Source organism: Nicotiana attenuata, chromosome 6 (genome assembly GCF_001879085.1).
Source record: "Nicotiana attenuata strain UT chromosome 6, NIATTr2, whole genome shotgun sequence".
NCBI lineage: Eukaryota > Viridiplantae > Streptophyta > Magnoliopsida > Solanales > Solanaceae > Nicotiana > Nicotiana attenuata.
This window is the reverse complement of record NC_031994.1, coordinates 90,779,126-90,796,543: the sequence shown is the minus strand read 5'-3', so window position 1 is coordinate 90,796,543 and position 17,418 is coordinate 90,779,126. Positions and strand designations below refer to the sequence as shown.

Genomic DNA, 17,418 nt, shown 5'->3' with positions numbered 1-17,418 from the left:
AATTTTATATTTTCAGTTATAAAAAAGATTCTCAACCGAAAAACACCCCAAAAATATGGCAATCTTCAGAGAAATTATATAATACATCTGAATACATAAATTATATTAACTAAAAAATATATATGAATACATTCATGGCATATAGCGAGATAGTGAATATAATGAAATACATAGAATACAGCGGGATACATAGAAATACAATGAAAAAAAGGCAGGGAATACAAAGAAATACCTGGAATACAGCGAGATACATTAAAATACAATAAAAAAAAAGACAATGAATACAATGAAATACATGAAAATACAACGTGATACATTAAAATATATTAACAGAAAATTCAAGTTGCTCAACCCCAAACTCTGTCGTCTTTGTTCAAGAACAAACCCTAATTTCCGGCGAATCCGCCGTCCAGCGTCAGAAGTGGAGTGTCGCCTTCGAGCATGATAATCTTTATAGAGCTTCGCCTAAACCAACTAGATTGCGGATTCGAGAAGGATAGGTTTGATGCGTTGAATTCCAGCCTTTGATAATTCCGGCCCGATTCATACGTCTCCACCGGCGGGAGCTATTGCGTCGCCGGCTGGAAGCACGGATTTTCTATTTGGTTCCGAGAAGGGAATGGTAGAAAGAGAGGCAGCGTATTTTATGAGAGAGAGGGCAGCGTATTTTAAGGCTTAAAAGTAGGAGTGACCATAAATAGATATTTGGCTATTAAAATCAAAAGGTAGTTATGGAATATAATTTTTTAAAATGATATTTATTTAAAATAAATAAGCTACCAACATTTGTGTAACTATAACTAACATTTCTGTTCATCTCCAATTTCTGATTTTGAACACAGTACACCAACACATAGTTCAACTTGTAACTATCATAAATCAATAAAACCAAAGCCAAGTTGGCATTCTTATAAGATAATTGGAATAAATGCGCTTTTTTATTTGATTATTGGACTAACGCGGCAGTAGGTGGCCCACAAAGGTGGGTCATCTCAATTTCTGCTGTCCCTTCTTCCATTTCTCCCTCTATTCCAAATTTCCATATTCAACGCCCATTACACTACATACATATAGCAAGCTGTTCCTAGTAAGCTAGCAGCTGAAGTTTCCCCCCGGGCGCGCGCGCACACACAGAGTAGATATTTGGATTTGTTGCTCTTGAATTGTAGCTGCCATGGGAAATTGCTGCTCCGACGAGAGCGGTGGACATTCGGCAGCTGGCGGTACCGGTGCTTACGTGGCCAATCCAGACAACGGTCATAACGAAGCCATCGATGCTCTCCTCAAGTCTCGCGGTTACAACGGCGTCTACTCGCATGTCGAGGTTCTTCACTCTCTCTGTTTTTCACATTTTTCTATACTATGTATTATCCGATGACAAGTTTCTACTTTTTTGTTTTTTTGTTTTCTCCAACTAATGGTGCGGATTTATGTATCGTTGACTTGGCTTTGACTGTAAGAAGAATCCGAACCTACCTTATTATGCCATTTCTGAACTGGCAGCCTGATTAGATCTGTCCTCCACATTTTTACTGTGATATTTTTAGAGTTTAGTTGGATGATTGTGGTTGATTAAGATCGTTGATGGGGAATTCGTGTTAGGTGAGGATATAGTACTGTTTCTTGACATTTATCAGATTGGACTTGCAAGTTGAATTGGCATTGACTTTGGGCAGAAGATTCTAGAAACTGCCTTATTGTGTGATTGATGAACCGCCAGCTGGATTAGCGTTTCCCTCAACATTTTGACTTTTCTAGTTGAGTTTGTTCTATATCTATGTTAGGGGATTGTATGCTTGTCCACAACAGAACAAACTGTATTATGTTACTAAACTGAAGTATATTGGTTAGAGAGGATACAAATCACAGCAAAGATTGGAATGTAATTTGTTCATTTCCAAGTAGATGGTAATTGAGTGCGGGGTGGGTTGTGGGGTGTGTGTGAACAGAATAGAGAGCATAAGAGTACTTGAAAAATCTGCTCATGTAGTTTGCCTTAGTTTTGAATTAGGCAGTATCCTATAGAGGATTTGTATAGCCGGTTCCAACTAGTTTCTGGTTGAGGTGTAGTTGATTGATATTGATTGATCAATGTATATTACCATAGTTTGCCTACCTACTGATGCATGTGATCTTTGATATGGCTATACCTCATCTTGCCCATTTTCATGTTTTGGTCATCCACTGGTATTACATGGTTTCGGAGAATGTAATGCAAATAACGTAAGTGTAGCTTATCCATGTTTCTATATCTCAGTCAGTGAAGAAAGAGAAAATTGTATGAGGGAGAAGGCAGAAGAGGACATGTTAGTTGACTTTAGGATTATGCTGCAGCTAAATAAGGGTATTCCGTCTATTTATGTGATTAAAGTACAGTATGAACGCCACATATGCTTTAATTAACAGGATTGAGATTCCAGCTTTTGGAAAGGTGCTTCTTTTGTTCCATATTACTCGGTCACGATTCTCTTATCAGGACTTAAATCAATTAAGTTTGACTGCAGAGTAAAGTTGACCTATTTAGTTTTGGTTCTTAAGCTAGGATGTAGATATTACCTTAAAAGTGCGAGTATGAACTACAAATGTAGTCATCTCAAAACATTTAACTTATGCTTCTATAAAAGGTCACCTATTTCGAGTATGGAAATAGCTATTCATTTAAAGATTAGACTTCTTCCTAGATGTGCTTTTAAGGATCCGAGCTGTTGCTAAATCAATTTTGGTAGTTTGATATCTTTTGCATCCTCACAATTCTCTAAAGATGGTCCAGCGGACGATAATCCAAATACAAATTTGAAGGCTGCTACAACAACAACCACCCACTGGAATCCCACAAGTGGAGTTGGGGAGAGTAATATGTATGCAAACCTTACCCCTACCTTGGGGAGGTAGAGAGGCTGTTTCAGAAAGACCCTCGACTCGAGAGGAAGAATAGGAACAAGTACATATCAACGACAAGGCCAGGAAAATGATACCGCCAATGTATGAACCGGAAAAAAAACAAATGGAAGAAAGCAATAGCAAAAGAAATAGCAACAAGTAGTAACATGACAGGGTACTAGAAAACCGAAGCGGAAGATAGAACTAAAAACAACCCTAGTACTAGCACTCTAGGAATCGAAGACAATGTACTAGTCAGATAACCCTAATAAACCTGGAACAGATCAGAAAAATACACTACGACCTATTATCCTTCTACCTTAATCTTGGACCTCCATATCTTCTTGTCAATGGCCATGTCCTCGGTGAGTTAAAGTAGCGCCATGTCCTGCCTGATCACCTCTCCCCAATACTTCTTAGGCCGCCCTCTACCTCTTCTCCTACCTGCCAACGCCAACCGTTCACACCTCCTCACTGGGGCATCTAGGCTTCTCGATCTCACATGCCCGAACAATCTAAGCCTCGCTTCATGCATCTTATCCTCCATAGGGGCCACGCCCACTTTCTCCCGAATATCCTCATTCCTAATCTTATCCAACCTAGTGTGCCCGCACATCCATTGCAACACAAACTTAAAGGCTGCTAAGTTGCATAAAATTATTACTGACCTACTGTTGGCTCAATAATATTTTACAGTGCTCTGAAGAAGGAAGATAAAGTATGTGATGTGTTTCAGATTGATGACAAAATCTCCAACTTTTGGTTTCTTATGACATGCATACACAGATGCTGTTACTTTGAAGTAATCTATATCATTTGAAATTTTCCAAATTGTATGAGCTTCTTATTGATTTTTGCAACTCCATCACTGTTGGCAAACTACTTAACCGTTCTAGTTCTTGGCTATTAGCCCATTAAAAAACTTAAGCATTGACGATTAACCTGTGCTATGAATATTGAAATTTTCCTTTTTCAGTACTTTTTGGTTTAAACTATTCTATTCACGTGCAGTTGTCTCTATCTGCTGCCAGTTTGCGCGATCGCGATGTGCTTTCCAAGGTTTGTTCCTTATTCGTTTGAGTTCAGTAATGTGAATGACAAACACTGACTTTCATGTGATGTGATTTATGGTAACACTGCTTCACGATATTTGCTGTTTTCATTTTTCTGCAATTTATGTTACTTCATTTCCATAATTGGAGTAATACACTGAATATTTGCACTCAGAATGTTTTTCATTTCATTAGAGAAGTCATTATCAGGATCAGTGTTAATACTTAGATGTACACCTAGAAGATCATTCACTTATTTTACATATAGCACTAGCTTCTAGAGACAAACTAGTGTGGTGAAAGATTGATGGAACTACACTTCAGAACTGTGGTATCAATCATACATATTGATGAATGTATAGTATATGCTGCTCCTTGCTATTATCTGATATCTTCTCTATTTCTATGGCTAGCTTTTGAAATATGGTTTAGTGGAAAATGCCTCATTATCAGACTCACTACAGACTTTATGATGGAAAGTTATTGTCTTCCGTAATACCACAGATATCACAAGTTTTCTTTTAATGGACTTCCCTTTCTAAACTGGCATTTCGGAAACTTACTGACTTTGGGGTTTATGATTTGCGTATTTCTACGAACTAGTGTCCACCTAACTAAGAAGTATATTATTTCATTACACTATACAATTATGTTAAAACTCATAGGATTCTATTCTTTTGTATGTTGGTTGTTGTCTCCCCTCCCTCTCTCTCTCCCTTTTTTTCTAATATATGGTCATTGTCTTAGTTCTATGGATGGTCACCTTGTTAATTTACAATCCGTTCTGTTTGCTAGCATCATTGTCCATTTCTTGACGTAAAGATGTTTTTGACTTTACCAAGTCATCATGCTCTCCTCTGAATCTTGTATTGTTTACAGAGTGATCCTATGGTTGTCATTTATTCAAAAGGAAGAGATGGTTCGTTGCAAGAGCTTGCCCGTACTGAAGTAATTCTGAACTCGTTGAATCCCAAGTGGATTACAAAGTATACTATTGCCTATCATTTTGAGACGGTGCAGAATTTGGTGTGAGTCTTTGACACCTTAGATCCTGGTTTTTGTCAATTAGATACCGCTTTTCTGTCTTACAAGATTCCCTTTATCTCAGGTTTCGTGTCTATGATGTTGACACTCATTTTCACAATCACGATGTCAAGGTATATATGTGTTATTTTTTAGGATTTCTAAATATGATACTTAGAGTTTCCGATTGCTCCCATGGCAATTAATCAAATAGTCTTATGCCCGTCATATAGAATTAAACTTTAGTTCTGAAGCATTTATAACTATTTGATTTTCACCTAACTGTGGGGCAGATTATGAGAAGATTTGAGAATGATGAAATTGATGATTAGAGGGACTGCTGGTTTACTAATTTTGACTATGTAATGTGATACCTGCTCTATCACGTCGTATCTATACTATTTTTTTTTTTCTCTCATGGATTTCCTAGGGTGATTCATCTAATATCTACCACCAATGCGCTAGATTTTGATATCAACATATCAACTATGTGGCCTGCATATATGTCGCAAAAGTGCTCCTTCAAGAACTTTTATTCCTGAAGTGTTGCCGCAGTTTGTAGTTAAACCATTTAACTGAAAGCATCAGGCTTAATTGGTCGTGATCGTTGTAGCATGGGTATGTTACCAAACTTTCAAGAAACTCTAGTGAAGATATGCTGCTGTTGTGGATGGAACTGAACTTTTGGTCTGTTCCTCCAAGCTTCTAGGAGTCTTACGCTTAAAATATTTTAAATTTAAAAAGTTTTTATTAGGAGAATTAAGGTGTTAGGCCAAACTTCTGGAAAGAATAAGTGCTTTTGAGAAGTAATAAAAATTGTTCTGCAGTACCATCCTGGTGCTGTTTGCTTAATAAAATTTACCTTATCAAAAAAGAAAGAAGAAGTAATAGAAGCTGTTTTTCTACCATGGGAAAGAAGCTGTCTTTCTGCCGCTCAAAAGCGCCTTTGAAAAGATTAGCCTAACACAAACTGCTTCCATAATACTAACAAAAGCACTTCTCGGATGATTTGGCCAGACGCAAACTGGTACAATATGAAAGTACGTTTTTTCCGGAACTCTGCTTGATAAAAAATGCTTTTGAAAATGATGGATTTTGAAAGTTTGGCCAAACGGGCACTTCTCTAGATTTTTAAGGACTTCTAGATAAGATTTGTCAGAAAATTTCAAGTTCATACAGTCACTCTGTTAGGTATATCTTTCAACTTATAGACTGCTACTTTTTTAGCATCCCGGGTTCTATGGTTTGGAATATTCGTTAATTTTCTTGTACATCTATATGTGCTCTTCTTTTCTCGGATTCCCATTAGTATTTGGTTTCAAAGTTGTGCATATGGTATTTTACGTTATCCTTTGTATCTGCTGAACCTAAAATTAGCTATGAACTTATCCTGATTAACTTGGACTTGCAGTAGATCCGGTAGTATTAGTACGTACACTTGCATTTGGTTGGTATTAGGTTTCTTTGACTACCTGTCTTTTTTTTTGCATTTCGATCATCTTACTATTTTGTTATTTATGCTGCTTTTACATGGCTTCTCGATGTTGTCCCGTCTTGTTTTTCTTTCTATTATTGTGGTGCTTATGCTTTCCTGAGCCGAGGGTCTATTGGAAACAACCTCTCTACCTCCACAAGGTACGGGTAAGGTCTGCATACACACTAACCTCCCCGGAACCCACTATGTGGGATTATACTGGGTTTGTTGTTGTTGTACTTGGACTTGCAGTAGATCAGTCGTAAGATAAACATGCAAAGTTGACCATTTCCGGTTCTGCTTCCATTTTCTTCATTCTGCTACATTGTAATCTATGCAGGCTGTTGGATAATAACTTTCATATGTTACCTGATGAGTACACGTCATGTGCCTTGCGATTCACTTATTTGGTCCATCATTTTCTGACTATGCTAAAAGATTAAAACATTTTAATTTTCATAAAATATTAAAGGATACAAACATATATAATCATGGCTCAAGGTTAATACGTCGAAATCTGCATAACTTTTACAGATGATTAAACTGGAGGAGCAGCACTTTCTTGGTGAGGCTAGTTGCACATTATCTGAGGTGCGAACACTTACCAATACAATATTTTGCTTTTGAAATTATAATGTGAGCATAGTTTTCTTACTTATGGTGTAAGAGACAAGGGCATGGCTCAATATTGGGGTGTAATTTGGATGTGAACTGAAGTGCAAAGAGAAGATGTATTTCACATTTAAGGCTCTATACTTTGTGTAACTCAGTTATGCATAATCCACCACTGGATGCTTGAGAATATATTGTTCAGAGTTCATTCTTATCATATCTGTTGCTCAGGGTTAGAATAATGTTGCTACTCTGGTCCTATTTTTATTGTCTTGTGTGTTGGTCGGCAGTTAAAACCATTGTGGATTTGCGTGATGGTCAACGTATCCTACTTGATTTTTTTCTAAGTTTATAAATGTTATCAGCAAGATAATAACCACATTTGATGCCTGCTTAAACCTGTTTGATCTGTTTCTCCTGTTTATGTTCTTGCACACAGCTATTCTTTTTTCCAATAATGATTTCCAGATCAGTATAGTGGTATTTATGTAGTTTTTTATATTAATGCAATGATGTTGGATTTCCTTGTAGATTGTTACAAAGTCGAACAAGTCCTTCACCTTAGACCTGATACGTGGAGAACAATCTTCTGGTCCAGCGCAGACCCAAACTTCTGGGAAGCTTACTGTTTGTGCTGAAGAAAGTGTTTCCTCAAAGACTACTGTAGAGTTGAGACTGAGATGTTCAGAATTAGTGTCCAAGGATTTGTTTTCAAAAAGTGTAAGAACTCATTAGAGTACTTTTATCTTTTGTCGTTTTGAAATGTGTGATGGATATAAATACAAATTCTTACCGCTTGTGGCAGGATCCGTTTTTGGTGATATCCAAATTTACTGAGAATGGAATGGTGGTTCCAATTTGCAAAACAGAAGTTATAAAAGATGATCATAATCCAAATTGGAAACCAGTTTCAGTGAATATTCAACAAGTTGGAAGTAAGGTAAAAGAAATGTTCTTCCATGTGCTTCCTTGGCAAATCTCTGAGACCATCCCCTAAAATGTAGAACCTTGGAAGGGAGGAACAGGAAAACCTATGAATCAGATTTTTCTCTGAGCTAGTGTGCCTCTTTTTGGGACCATGTGCTATTCCATGTGAATCAGATGTCAGTATGAGCAAGTGTGAAATTGCTAGAATTTTCTGTATGAATTTTGAAATTTGTAAAAAAGAAAATACTTTTGATGTAGTCTATAGCCATATTTTCTTTGGATTGCTAACTCATGGTAGATAACTCGGCTTTAAGTGTCGCTAGTTATCATTTACACACCGATGAGTGGAGGGATGCCCATGCAATTTGTAGTACTAAATTTTGGCAGATCGTGTGCTTTCACTAAGAATAATTTCCATGTATTTGCTCTTTAATTTAACATGGGATTTCTGATTCTATTTGTTACTGCTTCCTTTTGCTTCTTTTCTTAAGCCGGGGGTCTATTGGATACAACCTCTCTGCCTTCCCGAAGGTAGGGGTAAGGTCTGCGTACACACTACCCTCCCCAGACCCCACTTGTGGATTATACTGGATTTTTTTATGTTGTTATATTTTCTGATTCTATTAGCATATTTAGGGTGATGGGATTATGTGGAGTACAACCAACCTTTTCTTGTCTAATAGTAATCCTCTCTAGCTTTAAAATTGAGGGCCTGTACAATTGTCATTCTTCCAAGTATGCTTGAAAACTGGATTATGATATCCATAACATTTGAACAAATGCAGGACAGTCCACTGACTATTGAGTGTTATGACTTCAATACAAATGGAAAGCATGATTTAATTGGGTAAATGATCTTTCGTTCATCTTTCCATCATTTCTGACCTTTACAGACTGGAAGCTGACAGTCTTTCTCCTATGCCAATTGTCAGAAAGGTTCAGAAATCACTAGCAGATTTAGAAACGTTGCACTCGACTGGTTCGTCCGCAAATCTTTTCATACCAGCTGCTGTGGGACCAAATTCGCAAAACAAGGTAAAAATATCTATTGTCAGGAAAAGATAACTTTTTTATTATCTGAAAGGCCACCCGAGTGGTGGAGCGTTAGGCCTTGATCCCCATGTCATATATTAGCATCCAAAAAGTAAATATATTACGGAAGGGCATACATAACCATATCTCCTCAAATGAACCATGAAGATTGGACATGCCGAATCTTGTTCAACAAAATATTCTACCAAAAAACATCTTAGTCAAAAGTAAAATGTCCAAGTAGTGCAGGAAATGATACTTCTGCTTTAAACTTTCTGCATTTGGTCATCGAGATCACTGATTTTTCCAGGTCCTAAAGAGTCAGCTTTTTGTGGATATCTTCTTCGAGAAAACCCAGCATACATTCCTCGATTACTTGGCATGCGGCTATGAACTTAACTTCATGGTGGCCATCGACTTTACTGGTATGTGTTGGTGTACCTATGCAGATTATTTTAACTCTTTCTCCTTCATGATATCAGGTTTGAGCAAGAGTTATGTTTCTGTAGCTATGCATGGGGATATTGTTTTGCCTTCACAAATGTGATGATTATCATGGAGGATCTCTGACCCCGTCTTTATTTTTGGTATCAGAGAGGGGGGGGAGGGGGTGTCTAAATTGAGCCACCTTACGGGTTTGAAGTTCCTATTCTTTTTTCTTAATGACAGTGGTGTCCTAGCCAGCTTGCACGCACCTCAACTCTTCTACCGGGTCCTGCTACCTTATACCAGATTTGAAGTTTCTACTCTTGGAATGCTCACAATTCTGTAGACTGTGACTGTCTGTATGACTGTACAATATCACCTTGAATTTAGCTAATTTGTTGCATTTTATCCGCCTTCACAAGCAAGCCTTAGTGTCATTACAGTTGGAACTGCTTGGATTAGATGTAATAGTATGACAAAGTTTGATTGCCACCTACAAATGATATGCATCTATTATGTCAATTCCGTTAATCGGCTTATATTTATTTGTTTGTCTCGGCTATCTTCTGCTGTGGGTTTTGGATTTTTTTGTTTGGCATCTCAGCATGCATTTGTTTCTCACATGAGTTGTGTTTGTCAGCTTCTAATGGGAATCCGCGCTTACCTGATTCATTGCATTATATCGATCCTTCAGGACGGCCAAATGCTTATCAGAAAGTGAGAAAATGGTCGTGTGCATAATGATCTTATATTTATCCTTCATATGATTGGCTTCATTGAATCAGAACTCAAATTTCAGGCAATCTTGGAAGTTGGAGAGGTCTTGCATTTTTACGATAAAGACCAACATTATCCTGCTTGGGGGTTCGGAGCACGGCCAATTGATGGCCCTGTGTCTCATTGCTTCAATCTAAATGGCAGCAGTGACTACTGTGAGGTATGCAGAAGATCATTACATGTGCCAAATTTATTATATCTTAATGTTGTGAATTCCCTTATTTCATCACATTTGATTAATCAGTATTTTCTTATTCTAGGTGCAAGGAATCCAGGGTATCATGACGGCGTACATGAGTGCCCTTTTTAATGTTTCACTTGCAGGACCAACTATATTTGGACCGGTGATTACGTCAGCTGCAGATATAGCAAATAAGTCTTTGATGAAGGGCGAGCGGAAGTATTTCATTTTGTTAATAATCACGGTATATCTCAGTTTTTGAGCGTAAACTATCTCTTTTTCAATTCGGATGAACACTGTATTCTCATATTATTTCCTGATGATCGTGGATCAAGTTAAATGTCAACCATTATGTGCTATCTTGTTGGCTTTCACTGATTAGAGTCCCAGCCAACTGATCTCTTGTCAAACGTCTGAAATTTGAACTTTGCTTGGTAGCATGAACCCGATTTACCATCAAGCCTTGCTAAGTTAAGCTAGGCAAATGGTACTGTATCTAGTCATATATATGTATTTGCATGGAAAAATTTCACTGAAATGCGTTATAATGGTGTGGAAAACCTTAAACTTGAATTTCACCTGGAGCGAAGCTCTTCTATCTGATATTTGTCGAGGTTGAATTTTATCATGCACATTTTTGACTGAATTTCATATGTTTATTTCGATGCTGAATTATATTATTACAAAAATCCCAGGATGGAGTGATAACAGATCTCCAAGAAACAATGGATGCCCTTGTTCATGCTGCGGATTTGCCATTGTCAATTCTTATTGTTGGGGTAGGAGGAGCAGATTACAAGGAAATGGAGGTATGTATTTACTCTTTCTCCGCATATAGCATATCATGGTATTAAATCGACTAATGGTCCCATATTGTATGTTCACAGATTTTAGATGGTGATAAAGAGAGGCTTGAATCGACACGTGGACGTGTTGCAGTGCGTGACATAGTCCAATTTGTTCCATTCCGAGATGTACAAAGTAGGTCATTGTAATGCTTAACAACGAGCTCTCTCTTATTGAAGAGGATAAATCAAAAGTCCTCTTCCAAGGATGGCACTCGTGTGAGTAGGCTTTCGCTGTATCTGACCTGATTCCTTTGCATTCATTTGCAGGTGGAGATGCCTCGGTCCTTCAATCACTTTTAGCTGAATTACCTTCCCAGTTTTTGGAATACATGCGGCTCAAAAGGATCCAGCCAACTTTATGATCATACCAGAATTGTACATACAAATATTGATTCGTGCATTGCTCCATTATAATTGCCATTTTCGAGCTTTTTTCCCACGTTGCCAATCTTTTTACTTTTAGGATGTCTGATTACGTATTTTCTTTCATATTGCCCAGAAGCTTGTATAATTTATTATGTTTCTTTATAATCATGTATTTGTTGATTTTGTCGGTAAAATTTTCATATGGAAGTTCACTACTTTTGTACTGATCGAGTAAATTCAATCTCGTTAACATGAGAGGATGCTGCAATTACTTCATTTTGTGAGTATCTACACATTACTTTGCTATTTAATTCCAAATATTTAAGGAGCTAGCCGCTGAACTACCAGACCCTGCATGAACGCGGGATACTTTTATTTAAGGAGCTAGCTATTGGAAAATGCTGGGTTTAGATCGTAAAAATGCTTGCTTGAATAGAGTGCTTCTATGTTTGTGTCATTTTCAACCATTTGGATTCTTTAGATTGATTCAGTTATTGAGACGATAAAAAATGGTCATTGAAAACGGATAGAATCAGAGCGTTTTGCATCATATATTAAGGGATTCCTTGATCGACCGAAGAAGCAACGTCAGTTTGATATAATATGAGTAACATTATTTCTTCCGTTTGACTAAATGTTATTCCAAGCTATATTAGTCTTTTCTTTGACACAATCAACGTTCTATTTTAGTTTGTCTTATTCTCAAATTCAAAGTCAAATTGTTGAACCATGTAATCATGTCACTTCAACCTTCAACTTTTTCTTTCTTTTTATTCCCTTTTACATGTTATCCATGAACTTATTAATAAGGTTCTCATGTTAAAACTTTAACCACCAAATGTGGTTTTCTTTGAACAAGAGATACTAGATAGCAATTTGTTATTATATGCAGCAATTTCAGGTTCTCCTCCTTCACCTGCCTTAACACACATAAGCACAGGCGCGTGCGTGCACACACCAAAAAATTCCCAGTGGAGAAGTTGAATATATACGGGTATATATAAAAGCTCGGAAATTTTGAAAAAAAAAAAAATGGGAAGTTATATTGTCTTATCATGCTTATCAGTTCTCTTATGTTAAAATTTTCCATAAAGAAAAAATTAATGGGCAGCAAATTTACAAATTAATAAGATAAGCGATAATACATGCATGGACGTATGTTTGAGTAAGAATTTTTTTTTATTTTTTTATTGTGGTAATTATTTGTGTAAGAGTTTCGCTTTCAAATTTATTTCAAATAAAAGAAGAGAATAAATAAATAAATAAAAAAATAAATAAAGGAGTGGATATGAAGTTCAGTTCCTCCAGGGTTGATGGTGACAATAACAAAAAATCTATAAGATGAGGTATTTATGTCTACTGACCAAGTCCTCCACCTTTTATTATTTCTTTCACCATCTTATTTTCCCGTATGATTTGTTAGAACAAGTATTGACTTGACCTGCAGCTGCAGCATCAATAATAGAGCTATCACTGGTTCACTATTTTAGTCAATTTTTCATTGTTTACCCTCAACTTTATTTTTGAAATCACACAGCGCAACTCCCCCCCCCCCCCAAACCCACCCCGCCCAAAACTCAAGAAGAAAATGTGTTTTTCTGGTTGGCGTATTTGAAGTATGATCAGGATGAATATCTAACGAATAAATTTCTAAACACAATCATAAATTTTTTATAGGTTATTATATTACATCGGGAATCTAGGAGTCTTTATATCGCCTATCTAATAATTTATGGCAATAGAAAAGGTAAAGAACTTCTAATACTTTCTATTTTTAGTTTTTTTTTTATATATGGTGTTAGCCTGAGATTAATTCAAATAAAATATATGATCAACGATAATTTATACAATCGACCTCAACTTGTGCGTAATTGAGGTATTGTTATTATTTGGAGAATGAGATACATTTACCAACTATATAATAAGTGAAATTAGAATTTACATTGTGAATTCAACAATAAGTGAACAATATTAGTGTCATGTCATTTGGGAATTTCTCTTTTTCTTATTCTCCTCCTTTGCACAACTGTTAAGGAGAAAGGAATTCACTAGTGGCATGAAATATGTAAGCATTAGTTCTTCATCTCTCTTTTTAATCTTCTTGTATTAAAGAAGAGTATGATAGATGAAGCATATTGAATTTAGAATTAAAGAGTAATCCCTCTGTTTCAATTTATGTGAACATATTTGACTGAACACGGAGTTTAAGAAAGTTGAGAAGACTTTTGAACTTGTGGTATAAATTAAAACGAGGCACATATATTTTTTGTGGCTACAAATCATTGCATAAAAATAAATTGTTTCCAAATAAAGAATTTTTTTGGCACAGACTAAAAAGAAAATAGGTTCACATAATTTGAAACGGAAAAAATAGCAGGAAAATGAAGTAAAAGAAAGAAAGAATATGTCGAAGAAAATAAAGCTGGAAGTTCGACCCGAAAGATTTCACCATCCTCAACTAGCTAGCTAGGACTCATGTTTGCATGTACTTACCTCGGTCCATTTTATTATCGTATTTCTCTTTTACACGTAATAATATGAGCTTTTTGACTAGCATTTTGCCATAAATATTCTCTCTATTAATCAATAATTTTTACTTTCAAGGACAATTAATGATAAGGGCACAATGAAAAAATAACAATAAATTATATCTTAATTTTTTAAAATGACAATTATTTTTAACCAAATATATTTAGTAACCACGACAATAAATTAATATGGACCGGAAGGAGTTATTTGAATTTTTTCTTTCCATAAAAAACTAAAAGTATATAGTAGTTAAATAAGGACAAATTAGTATGACCAATAAATATTATAAAATCTACACTCATTCTAGATACGTAGTTCACGTAGTTTATAAAGCTATAGTTGTAAACCCTAGCATTTCCTTCCTCTTTTTTTTCTCTTATTCCTATATATCCGCATTCTTCAATCTTTCACTTTCTTTGTTTTCAACTTCTTCATGTATTTTCTTTTCAGTAGTTAGTACAAAGATAGAGCTCCTAATTAGCTACTGTGTGAGAATATAATCATAGCTTTTCTTGAAGAAATTATAAGAAAATCAAGGTAGCAAAAGTGGATCAAATTAGAAATGGCAAGAGGCCCTTTTCATCCAATGAATCGAAGGAGAAAAAAGATGAGATATTTCCTAATATGTACTCTGCAGCTCGATCTCAGCAAGATATGTCTACTATGGTTTCTGTCCTCTCTCAAGTTATTGGCAACACTTCTTCTACTGCAGGAAATACCCTAAGTCATCTCTCTCTACAAAACCAACCTCAGCCCAATCTACAACAAGGTATACATACAGTCAGACTTCTTCATAACCGTCATCCTTTTTAATAACACGTTACTCTAACGTACGTTACATTTTTAAGCTTTCTTTGAAATTATTTTTTATGTTATAATACATGTTCTCTATAACAACAGTTCACTATAGTAACAAAAAAAAAAAATCAGAACAGACGAGATTTTTATTGAGAGATTTAACTGTATATCATTTAATTAACGAGTTCGTAACGGACATCAGATTAGTATATCATGCAAAACTATCGGAAAAAAAAAACTTCTCTTTTAGCCCCTTTTTGTTAAGACAGAAAAAAATAATGTGTATTAATTTGCAACTTGTTGTTGATGATCCTCATTATCAACCAAATTTTATTAGGGTTTTTCCTGAAGATGGCTAATTAAATTTATATGATGATACGTATATATATATAACTAACGAGGTAAAGAGTTTTTACACCATCATTAATTAAATTTATTGTAGCTGCAGGTTCTCACTCTATTTTGTAGAATATCATATTAGGCTTGATATACAGATGTCGAGTTAATTACCTATGGTAGAAGGTTAATTTTATATGATGGTGTAAGATATCTGTATACTCTTTGTAAAAAGGGCAATCTGATGCACCAGGCATTTCGCGTTCACATAGGGTCAGGAAAAGACTGCACCCTAAGGGGGTGATATAGACAGCCTATACCCTAATGAAAACATTAGATGTGTTCCACCCGGGGGCGTACCTAGCCTTCTAATAATGAGTTCAACTGAATCCATAACTATTGACGAGCACGGTGCATGAATTCATGTGTAAAAATCTACTAAAATTTCAACAAATAGTATATATGAACCCGTACTTTTAAAACATAGAATAAGTCAACGAGAAAAACTTTAAAGGCTGAACGCATAGAGTTTGAATCCTGAATCCACCTCTGGTTTCCATAGCTCGAACCCGTGATATATATACCCTTTATACTTCCACAAATAGCTAAATTTCTCCTTGTTTTCCTTGGTTCAAATTTAAACCTTTTTGTTTACGTGTTGTATATATGTGAAGGGAATATTGAAAGAAGAAGACATTATAGAGGAGTGAGGCAAAGACCATGGGGAAAATACGCAGCCGAAATTCGTGACCCAAAAAAAGCTGCTCGAGTTTGGCTTGGGACTTTTGAAACTGCTGAAGCTGCTGGTATTGCTTATGATGAAGCTGCTCTTAAATTTAAAGGAAATAAAGCTAAGCTTAATTTCCCCGAAAGAGTATTAGCCAAAACTGAATTTGGTTACCTTACTACTAATCCTCAAGAGCAATTAATTAATATTCCAGCTGCTAATTTTCTCCCAAATTGTAATTTCAAGCCTTTCTCTCAATTACAACATTACCCTCATGAGCTGCTTCGCACTGGCGCTGATTCATCAAGATTTAATCACATATCAGGTATATATCAGTTGCGGGTCCAAAATTTAAAAGTCGTGAATTCTGGAATATATATTTAATTTTATGTACTTTTTTTTTTTTTTCATACTTATGCAGGATTTGATCCTGACATACTGAATACTGTTGAACTAGCAAACTCATGGTTAGATCCGCCACTGTCAAGTACTTCCATTGCAGACTCGTCGTCGATGACATCTTTGGTACAACAGGCATCTCATGATGTACAACAAGCACCAAGTAATTACCAGCAAGTCGATGAAAATATTGTGAAGTTTTCATCTCTTTTTGGGAATATTTCGAGCTCAAGACCTAGTGAAAGTAGTAATAATTGGGAGGAATTTTACTATCAAAAGTAATTCTTTCGACAACATGAAGGTTTCTTTGTGATGCCTTTTACTATCGGCGTAAGTACTTAGTTCCAAGTTTTTGGTTTTCAAAGTATAAAATAATCAAGTGGTAGTTATGTACTTATGAAAATAAATTTCACGTGGTTTAATGCGCTTAACTCTTCATTCCCCCTTCTCACCCCTAAATAAAAAAAATTATAGATCACATAACAACGAGGAAAACAATAATTTGAAAATGTAAATATTATCAACCTGGACGTATTTAGTATCCATCAACGCATCAACATTTAACGGGTAAGTTATTTATCTGTCTCACTTTATACCCATTAATTCCAAACTATTTACCCTTTAATGCCCATGCCGAAACTATTTACTACTCCTACCCATGGCCCCCAAACTATTTACCCGCCTATTTACCCTTTAATCGCGGAGGCGCATGTCAGCTTCATAAGCGAGAGAGTTGACTGCGTCTTCCCTTTGGTGAGGCTGCAATTCATTGAGCAGCTTTGTCACATTGCTGGCTCCAAATATTTTGTGAACATTTGCAAATTTCTGGGGTTGATCTGGTGGGAAGTAAGGAGCAAACACGTATTCTGGCTGGCATTTTCGACGTAGGAATTTACATGCTGCACATGGTGAGTAGGATGATAATGAAGATGAAGAAGATGACGCCATTAACAAGTATTATAGCTAGTTTGCACAAACACTTCTCTTCTTGAAGATTTATTGTTTGATTCGATTTGATGCTATAAAATATT

The 17,418-nt window shown here is 36.0% G+C and overlaps 2 protein-coding genes across 2 annotated transcripts; both read left to right on the top strand.

The window, feature by feature from the left end:
- Positions 954-11,874, top strand: LOC109227445 (protein BONZAI 1-like). The gene is made up of 16 exons (XM_019392615.1): positions 954-1,324; positions 3,892-3,939; positions 4,812-4,960; positions 5,041-5,089; positions 6,964-7,020; positions 7,573-7,761; positions 7,847-7,981; positions 8,754-8,815; positions 8,901-9,003; positions 9,311-9,425; positions 10,067-10,143; positions 10,226-10,363; positions 10,464-10,628; positions 11,080-11,193; positions 11,272-11,365; positions 11,500-11,874. The coding sequence occupies exons 1-16, from the start codon at positions 1,175-1,177 to the stop codon at positions 11,592-11,594; spliced, it is 1,740 nt and encodes a 579-aa protein (XP_019248160.1). The 5' UTR covers positions 954-1,174; the 3' UTR covers positions 11,595-11,874.
- On the top strand, positions 14,468-16,811 carry LOC109227443 (ethylene-responsive transcription factor ERF114-like). Its single transcript, XM_019392611.1, has 3 exons — positions 14,468-14,896; positions 15,936-16,313; positions 16,410-16,811. The coding sequence occupies exons 1-3, from the start codon at positions 14,752-14,754 to the stop codon at positions 16,667-16,669; spliced, it is 783 nt and encodes a 260-aa protein (XP_019248156.1). The 5' UTR covers positions 14,468-14,751; the 3' UTR covers positions 16,670-16,811.

What these genes read in the sequence shown, in the direction of transcription:
- LOC109227445 (XM_019392615.1), top strand. Translation starts at nt 1,175, where the DNA reads ATGGGAAATTGCTGCTCCGACGAGAGCGGTGGACATTCGGCAGCTGGC. An exon ending in GCAGCAGTGACTACTGTGAG is followed by an intron (nt 10,364 to 10,463) that starts GTATGCAGAAGA and finishes TTCTTATTCTAG; the next exon opens with GTGCAAGGAATCCAGGGTAT. An exon ending in TCATTTTGTTAATAATCACG is followed by an intron (nt 10,629 to 11,079) that starts GTATATCTCAGT and finishes CAAAAATCCCAG; the next exon opens with GATGGAGTGATAACAGATCT.
- LOC109227443 (XM_019392611.1), top strand. Translation starts at nt 14,752, where the DNA reads ATGTACTCTGCAGCTCGATCTCAGCAAGATATGTCTACTATGGTTTCT. An exon ending in TCAGCCCAATCTACAACAAG is followed by an intron (nt 14,897 to 15,935) that starts GTATACATACAG and finishes ATATATGTGAAG; the next exon opens with GGAATATTGAAAGAAGAAGA. An exon ending in AAGATTTAATCACATATCAG is followed by an intron (nt 16,314 to 16,409) that starts GTATATATCAGT and finishes ATACTTATGCAG; the next exon opens with GATTTGATCCTGACATACTG.